Here is a 9,683-nt window from a genome sequence, read left to right as displayed (position 1 = left end):
ATTAGCCTCAGTCTTGTGGCTAATGAGGGTAAATACTCTTTTCCAGGGCAAAAATGTGCCTCATCCATGTTTCTTTGGACCAAATCTGTTTCAGACAATTTGGCATTGATTTAAAAACGTCCGTCCGTCTGGCTGCTGGTGAGCATGATAACTCTCGGAGGGAGTAACCGATTTCATCCAAACTTTGCGCACCATAATATTTCTCCCAAACTTAGTTTAATTTCGAATATGGAGAATATCGGTCCACTCCTTCGGGTACCTTACCCACAAAATGGTCAAAATTGTGCTAAAAATTACTTGTATAATATTATGAGAACGAACCATCCGATTTGAATCGAACTTTCTTATTATCCTTACCAAGTCTAGATCTAGTCCGCTGCTTTTGGTCAAATGGTCAAAATTTTCAATAGTTATAAATCCGATATCAAGTGAATGGAATGTCGGATCTGAACCAAATTTTTCACAACATATTATTTTTGCCAAACCTAGATCAATCCCGAAAATGAGACCCATTGGTTCACTCCTTTTTTATAAACACATATACATTATCTAAAGCGAATAATAAAACCTATGTGTAATTTGAAAGACTTCCACAATCTATAGGCTAAGAGTATATATCTGTCGGCAGCACCGATTGACACTTTTCTACTTGTTTTTTTTTTTCAAACAAATAACCTTTAATTTTGAATTGCCATTGGGTAGCAATGCTTCCTACCGATTATTATCAAAAGAGGTCCCTATTTGACGATAGCCCAATGTTACAGTACCTCCCAAATATCGGTTTTCTTGGGAGTATGGGAACGTTTTTCGACAGAATTTGCTCTACAGTCGAAATAGTTTATAACGGTTATAAGGACAGTATCTAACCTTTATTTGATTTCGCTTATTGCGACCAACTTCGACGGTCCTCACATGGATTTTAGCGAGCCTTGTTTTTTTGTTAAATTAACATTTTTGTTGCAAATTTAAATATTTATTTTGCAATATATAAAATACAAAAGACAAATTCTTATAGTGTAATAAACGATAGTTTCTAAGTAACTAAAATTGTACATTCGTTTCGTATAGCCTCTTTATACAATAGATATGGCACCAAAATGGCCAAACCATTTCGTCATATTCAATTCCATTTTGTTTTAGTAGAATTCCTTTTGTTAGCTTTGATCGGTTTCGATTTCATTGGCAACATTGGCTTCATTATTATTTCCAGTATCATGCTCAGCATTTGATTGATCTGCATTTTGATTCTGTAAATAATTATTCAAATTCATTACTGAAATCTCGATATCCTATGACTGTCTTCTTACCTTCTTGGTTGGACAATTGGCAAATAAGTGATCATCCTGTTTGCACAAATGACATCGTTTCGGCTGAGGTCCCAGATGACACTTCGAAGCAATGTGATTGGCAAATTCACCACAATTATAGCAGCGTACCCGGCGATGACGTTTTTTACTTCGTGGTCGAAATGTACTACCGTGACAGTCGCTGCCTGTAATACAAAACAAAAAAAGTATTATTTAAAAATTGACGTATATTATATGAACATTTCATTTTCATTACCTTCAATCCCTGAAACTCGGGTAGCCTCCAGACCTCGTTCCGTTAGTTGGCATTCAAATTCAACTTCTTCTTGTTCTCCCAACGAACGAAAGCCAGACATTTTGATAATGCTCTAAAAATCAATTAAATCCTTTAATTTTATGGGTTTCTTTAGGATAAGGTCCAATATCCCGATAATAAGGAATATTGTTCTAAGATTTTAAAGAAATATTTCTAATTTTTTTGTCAATTTTACCTGATGTACAAATACTTCATGACCTCCATCATTGGGTGTTAAAAATCCCCAACCCTTTGCAACATTGAACCATTTGCACTTGCCATAACGAACGCCGGCCGTTTCATGGGGTGAAATATCTGAAAATATAAAATATTTTTATTAATTACACTATGCAAGAAAATCGAGTTCATGGTCTGGGAGAGGGGAAATATCTTATGGGTATTTTAAGAAGTTTAGAAACTATATTAAGGACCCAGAGCCTATTAAGTGCGTAAAATACGCCGAAGGACTCGACACAGATGGAGGATATGTTTTTTAAAAATTTGAAATGATATGCGATTAAAGTTGAACGTAATTATACCCTACACACAACTTTGTTGACAAGGTATTCTTTGTGCAGCCTCAAGAGTTTGTAACGCCGCGAAATATTGGTCCTAGACCCACCTTTAACTATACCGATCGTCATATCTCGACTAACAAAGTTGATTTAGACAGGTGTGTCCGTCCGACCGTCCATCATAATTTATAAACACGATACAGCCACAGTTATGGACCAATCTTCACGAAAATTTGCATGTAGAATGGGTTTTGGGCATTGAAGACCCCTATTGTTTTTGGCAAGGATCGATTAATATTTAGGGGATGAAATGGACCAAAAACTTTATTTTTGTCTGATTTTCTGGTCGCTCCAGAGGCCGCAATTATGGCCTAAATATTCCCATGGAGGAGGGGATCGGGGCAAAGGGGATTTGGCAAGGAATAGGCATGCCTGGTCGGTCAATATTTAGCGTATCAAATGGACCCTGACTTTTGTGTGAAAAATGACAAAATGTGTATTCTATAGCGTATATATTTACCTCTGAAGACCCGAGAAGTTGATAGTATATGCAAGAGGAATGGTTGACCTTTAAATTGATACCAATTATAATGTCGTAGGTACTCGGATGTGGGAGTTACACTTAAATATTACATATTATTTAGTAACCTGGAACCTTTCAAAGCGATCAGTGTGGTAATGGCACTGATCGCTTTGAGAGGTTCCATGAGGTTCCAGTTATCAGGTCAGGGGCAACGCCAAACTTTTTCGATGATGATCAGATAATTTTTTGGGATGAAGTTGACCAAAAACTTAATAATATCCTACACAACTATGTTGTCAGGGTATTATAGCTTTGTGCAGCCCCTAGAGTTTGTAACGCCGCGAAATATTGGTCCTAGACCCACCTTTAAGTTTACCGATCGTCATTTTTGGACTAGCTGAGTCGAGTTAGACACGTGTGTCCGTCCGTCCGTCTGTCCATTATCATTTTACAAACACGATACAGGCCACAGTTATGGACCAATCTTTACCAAATTTTGCATGGAGGATATGTTTTTTATTGTTTTTGGTAAAGATCGGTTAATATTTAAGGGATGAAATGGACCAAATACTTAATTTATGTCGGTTTTTCTGGTCGCTCCAGAGGCCGCAGTTATGGTCCGAATATCGTGAAATTTTACATGGAGAAGAGGATCGTGCCAAAGAATAAGCATTCCTGTTTTGATAAAGATCGGTCAATATTTAGCGGGTCAAATGGACCCTGACTTTTGTGTGAAAAATTACAAAATTTTTATTCTGGGGCTTATATACTTACTCCTGAAGGACATAGAGCCGAGAAGTTGATAGTATATTCAAGAGGAGTTGTTGACCTTCAAATTGATACCAAACTTATGGCTGCATGTACTCTGATGTGGGAGTTATACGTAATTATGCATAGTATTACTCTTTCTTCATTAGAGGACGGAAATGTCGCGCTGATAGCTTTGAAATTGTACATGAACTTCCGATTATGGTCAAGGACAAAGCCTATAGTTTTCGGTGAAATTGAGATTTCATTCAGGAAAACTGATTATATGCAGAACATCACATATTTTACAAGGTGAAGGGGATCTGACCAAATACTTAGAGCGGCTGTTTAGATGATGATCGGTCAATATTCCGGGGGTAAAATCAAACTAAACCTAAAGTGAAAATTACGGCGTAAAAATTCACTTGAAGAAAAAAAATTGGAAAATATTCCAGGGTTAGAAAGTGAAGTTGTTGATCTATAATCGGTAAAATGGGTGCAAATATCTCGAAATATTGTCCAGGCTCAGGAATATCGACAAGTAATTAAAAGCAATGTATTAGTAACATTCGGAAAATATGTCAGTGTAAGAAAGAGGTGTTTTTGACCTCTAATCGGGCAAGAGGGTGCAACTATCACGAAATCTTGCCCAGGCTCAGAATAAACATAAAAATAATAGTTCTGTGGAAGTTGTGTAGGGTATGGTATGGTCGGCCCCGCAGACTATACTGCTCCGCTCAATCGTTTTTTTTTTGTGTTTTTTCGAGTCGATCTTTAGGCACAATTATAAGCCGAACAACACAACCCACCGTAAAGGGAATATGGACAAGTAATTAGAAGTGCAGTACTGCAATATTCGGAAAATATGTCAGTGTAAGAAACAGGTGTTGTTGACCTCTAATCAGGCAAGAGGGTGCAACTATCACGAAATATTGCCGCAGAAAATTAGAGTTCGGTAGAACTTGTGTAGGGTATAAAATGTTCGGCCTAGTCCGAATATACAGGTCCGCTGACTGGTTTTATGGATTTTGTTCTCAGTGTAAAAACAAAATTGAAATGCTTACCCCATACATATTTATGCCACTTTTCTTACAAGACCATTAAACATATTTTAAGTAATTAACATAATTCCCGGAATAGTTCAAACATAAATGTTTGTCGCTGTAGCACGAACCATTCATTCATATTAAGTTTATTTTAATTTGTACAAACATTTTAAACAATTATCAATCGAGTCCATCTCCCTCCTCGGCCTATCGTACAAAGGCCTATGTTTGTGTGGTAGTTATATGTGTTATCATTTAAGTTCGGAATAAGTTATGTGAAAGTTTTCATTCATCGGTTTGTTGGTTTGTTGTTTTGATATGATGTTTCGTCGCACAAACATTCACGCCTTTATTTATATGAAAATATGTATGTCATAAATGTGTGTTTATCAAAATATTTGAATGGACAGTGGAACCTATTCCATTACAGCTTGGAATGATATTAAATGCGCCTTATCTATTTATTTTTATCATCAATGGAATCGAAATCGCAGCCTGTGCATAATGTAAATTTTTCGTTTTTTAGGATTTACCCATATTTTCCAACCGACAGGACTGTTATCTGACATTTCGTCTTCGAAACGTCTAATAAACTTTTTCGCAGACAATTTTAACTAAACATAGATCCACTTTTTTCAGTATGGAAAATATTTCTAACCCACATTTTTAAACATAGGTTTATTTTTTAGCCTAGAACCCTGGTATAAAGGAGCCACCTCGTTTTTTGTCATATTTAAGGTCTTAGCCGAATTAGTCGGAATTTGGTATTTCGTTTTCGGAGAGAATACAAATGTCCACATCATAGCAAAAGGAATAAAATTGTTAGTACGTACGAACTTCTTAACATTTTTAAATTTCAGATTTTATGAAGGTTCCACTGCACTTTCGGAATCTCAACTATCACCGTGTTAATTCATTCATTAAATGCACCCATATTTAATGAATGAGTTAACGTAGTGTCATTGTATCCCCTCGATAGGTATAAAAACTATTTTTCGTTCTGTGGGTGTTCCCCTTTTTGTCAACATACGTTTTGTGCTTCATTTGATTTTCTTCATCATAATGTTTGATCAGACTAATTGGTATTGTTCGTTGTACGAGATGATATGCCTTTGTTTTGGTTTCAACACTATCGGATATTTTTCGTTATCTCTCCGGTTGAAGTGGCCATTTAGATCACATGCATGTGTATGTGTGTGTGTAAGAATACGAATACATAGATATCAGTTTTGTATCTAAAACAGGGATAGCCAACAATACATATGCAAACTGCTATGATTGTGTTGGACACACGCATAGTTCGGTTGGGAGAGTAATTTTCGCTCTCTCGGCAAAGATCGTATATGTTAAAGCATTGCAAAGCAAACGACATGTTCGATGTCGAGAGTAATGTTGAGTTCGAACACAGAACTGTGATTGTATTGGTACTCTCCCAAAGCGCCCACGGGCGCCTGTTTGGTGAACGTTGATCTAAAAGAATAATCCCTAAGCCAATGACAATGTTACCGTTTTAGGTTTGAAATTTTCTACCAAAATTCGACCAATTTTTGTAATCATGCACTTTGCTTCACGTTGAGACTTCATATTTATTCTTGATCTGAATAATTTTCAATGGTAGGCGTGGATTTTTTAAAGAATATTTTTTCAAGGCTTATCACCCAGGCGTGGATTTTTTAAAGAATATTTTTTCAAGGCTTATCACCCAGGCGTGGATTTTTTAAAGAATATTTTTTCAAGGCTTATCACCCAGGCGTGGATTTTTTAAAGAATATTTTTTCAAGGCTTATCACCCAGGCGTGGATTTTTTAAAGAATATTTTTTCAAGGCTTATCACCCAGGCGTGGATTTTTTAAAGAATATTTTTTCAAGGCTTATCACCCAGGCGTGGATTTTTTAAATAATATTTTTTCAAGGCTTATCACCCAGGCGTGGATTTTTTAAAGAATATTTTTTCAAGGCTTATCACCCAGGCGTGGATTTTTTAAAGAATATTTTTTCAAGGCTTATCACCCAGGCGTGGATTTTTTAAAGAATATTTTTTCAAGGCTTATCACCCAGGCGTGGATTTTTTAAAGAATATTTTTTCAAGGCTTATCAGTAGGCGTGGATTTTTTAAAGAATATTTTTTCAAGGCTTATCACCCAGGCGTGGATTTTTTAAAGAATATTTTTTCAAGGCTTATCACCCAGGCGTGGATTTTTTAAAGAATATTTTTTCAAGGCTTATCAGGAGGCGTGGATTTTTTAAAGAATATTTTTTCAAGGCTTATTACCCAGGCGTGGATTTTTTAAAGAATATTTTTTCAAGGCTTATCAGGAGGCGTGGATTTTCTAAAGAATATTTTTTTTTTTCAAGGCTTATCACCCAGGCGTGGATTTTTTAAAGAATATTTTTTCAAGGCTTATCAGTAGGCGTGGATTTTTTAAAGAATATTTTTTCAAGGCTTATCAGGAGGCGTGGATTTTTTAAAGAATATTTTTTCAAGGCTTATCAGGAGGCGTGGATTTTTTAGTATTTGATAATGACCCAAATTGTTAACATTTTCGAGCAACAACCACGCATGTTATTCTATTAGTCGGTCGTATCAAACATGGTGGTCGCATCACAGCCTGACAGTTTACTTGTTGGGCATGGTGGCGTTATCACAAACATTCCGTATAGCATTTTATTGCTTCATTCAAAAAACGCACACATTTTTCAGCGTGTGAATGGAATTTTTGTTTTTGGGATTTGTTTTCCTGTTTTCCCATTGTTTTCTTTTTGAACTTAAAACAAAATAAAAGAATTTTTGTGCATGTGTTTGTTTGTATTTTTGCATTGCACACACAATATTGGTTGGTTTTGTTTGTTAATGGAACACTTTTTTTCCAGATTTGATTTCATTGTCTTTTTTATGATTTTTTGAGAGATCTTTTTTGATAATGTCCTGTTTTGTGATAAAAAAACATATTTCCGCTTGTTAGACTACGAGGGTAGAACTAAAAAGTTCAGTGACTTTTCAAAAACAAAAAAAATAAATAATATAATAATTATGTTTATGATTTTTCGTAATATTTTTATATAAAAAAAAAAATTACAAACAAGGTGTGGATTTTTAATTTGTTAATTTATTAGAAAAAAAACCTAAGGTGTGGATTTTTTAAGGAATATTATTTAAGGCCTAACATGCGACGTGATTTCGTGAAGATTTTTTTAAACCTCATATAAGGCGTGGATTTAAAATGTGGATTTGAAATGCTCCTTTTTATGATGCGTGGATTTTTATCAGCCTAATGTGTATAGAAGTATAGTATAGGAAGTCAAGTCCTTAAGCTTGACTTCTTTGGATTATAGATCCTATTTGGGATCTTCGACATACAGTGGATCTCCTAAAAATATCTACAGAGGAGTTGTGTGCCTTCTGTAGACAACATATTATATGGGGATCTCTATAGACAAAATATCCTCGGCAGAAATTTTATAGTCAGTCGATCCTCTGTGGATCTTCTACAAACAGAAGGCATTATATCTTTGCTTCTTCCATTCACATGTGACCTTCTGAGGGTCATAATTTTATGTTTGGATATTCAATAAATTGAAAGCCCTGTATATAGAAGGTCCTCTTGACTTTTCTATAGACATGCGACCTTTATTCTTCAAACGGAATGCCATTTTTAGATCTTCTACAGATAGAAGAACATCTGTGGGGCCTTTTATAGCCAGACGATCGTCTGTAGTTCTTATACATTATGTGCGTTTTTTACAGGCAGAAAACAAACAGAAAGACTTCTTTGAGTCTTCTGTAGACCCACTTTGTAGGTTTTCTTATATATGAGCGTCTTCAATAGACAGAAAATCTCTGTTGGTATTATCCAAATAGAATATCCTTTTTGGGTTCCCTGTTGACAGAATCCTCTCTGTGGGTCGTATACCAATAAAAGCCCCATTGAATCTTCTATTGAGTGAAGACCCTATTAGGTACCTCATAGACATAAGGCCCTCTATGGGTCTTATACCGATATAAGTCCTAATTGGAGAACCTACAGACCGGATAACCAAGTTGGTTATTCTTCAAACGGAATGCCATTTTTGGATCTTCTACAGATAGAAGACCCTCTGTGGGCTTTTTTAAAGCCAGACGATCGTCTGTGGTTCTTATATATTATGTGCGTTTTTACAGACAGAAATACTTCTTTGAGTCTTCTGTAGACCCACTTTGTAGGTTTTCTTATATAGGAGCATTTTCAATAGACTGTTGGTATTATCCAAATAGAATATCCTTTTTGGGTTCCCTGTTGACAGAATCCTCTCTGTGGGTCGTATACCAATAAAAGCCCCATTGAATTTTCTATTGAGAGAATACCCTATTAGGTACCTCATAGACATAAGGCCCTCTATAGGTCTTATACCGATATGAGACCTAATTTGATAACCTATAGACCAGAGAACCCATTGGATCTTTTATAGAAAAAAAGAAAGTGGATTTTTTAGGAAAAAAATCTAGCCCTGTGCACACATAAGCTCAGTGGTCTCCTCCCGGCAATGAAATTTTGTATATGGGCCATTGAGCCATTGTGTGGGTCTTATGTTTGGTTAGTTGGGTAATCTGGTCAGTTTATCATACATAGAAGACCATCTGAGAGTCTTCTTATATAGAATATATAATTGTACAAATAGAATACACTCTGCAGTAAAAAATTATAGATATAAGACCGTCTCTTGGTTTTCTATAAACCAAAGAAATTTGGAGGGCCTTATTGGATAATCTACAGACCAGAGAACCTATTTCTTCTTTAGTAGAAAAAAATGTGGATTTTTTTTAATTCAGCCTTTTTAAGCGTAAATATTTTTAAGAATATCTGTTCGAAATATATTTTTAATTTTGTAGAAAAAAAGTCCACTTTTTGTACCTCCTCCTTTAAGGTCAATATGTGGGCAATAATGTTCTAGTTCCACAGATAGAATGTTTTCAATATTACATCTATGCATAGCACCACCTCTAAATGATCTTAAATGAATATACAGTTTTTTAAAGTCTCCCAAAATGTGGACTTGTTGATTGAAAACCATATAACTATCGCACTTACCCTCAGGACGTAATCTTGTCCTACCACTGTTACTTCCTAAGGGATGATTGTTATCCGTTTCAGCATTTTCACATTGTGAGTTTTGATTTTCCAATGAAGTTTCACTTTTTTCCGGACTATGCGGAGTATTTGTTGCTGTTGTATTATTGGCCATATTATACGAACTGTACTTTGTTTTGTTATA

At 35.4% G+C, this 9,683-nt stretch overlaps 1 protein-coding gene across 1 annotated transcript; it reads right to left on the bottom strand.

The window, feature by feature from the left end:
• Window positions 1-1,154: 1,154 nt before the first annotated feature.
• Window positions 1,155-9,653, bottom strand: LOC133330954 (protein lin-28 homolog). The gene is made up of 5 exons (XM_061539351.1): window positions 9,500-9,653; window positions 1,799-1,917; window positions 1,564-1,675; window positions 1,308-1,492; window positions 1,155-1,247 (listed from the first exon to the last, which is right to left on the bottom strand). The coding sequence occupies exons 1-5, from the start codon at window positions 9,651-9,653 to the stop codon at window positions 1,155-1,157; spliced, it is 663 nt and encodes a 220-aa protein (XP_061395335.1).
• Window positions 9,654-9,683: the final 30 nt, after the last annotated feature.

This window comes from Musca vetustissima, unplaced genomic scaffold, assembly GCF_032173495.1.
Source record: "Musca vetustissima isolate MV318-11 ecotype Yass unplaced genomic scaffold, APGP_CSIRO_Mvet_v1 utg22990, whole genome shotgun sequence".
NCBI lineage: Eukaryota > Metazoa > Arthropoda > Insecta > Diptera > Muscidae > Musca > Musca vetustissima.
The sequence above is the reverse complement of the archived record's forward strand: the minus strand, read 5'-3'. Positions and strand labels throughout refer to the sequence as shown.

Excerpts from the sequence above, each read along its gene's own strand:
- LOC133330954 (XM_061539351.1), bottom strand. The coding sequence starts at position 9,653 with ATGGCCAATAATACAACAGCAACAAATACTCCGCATAGTCCGGAAAAA. Across the intron at positions 1,918-9,499 it reads GACAAGATTACGTCCTGAGG|ATATTTCACCCCATGAAACG; the intron begins GTAAGTGCGATA and ends TTATATTTTCAG. Across the intron at positions 1,676-1,798 it reads ATGAAGTATTTGTACATCAG|AGCATTATCAAAATGTCTGG; the intron begins GTAAAATTGACA and ends ATTGATTTTTAG.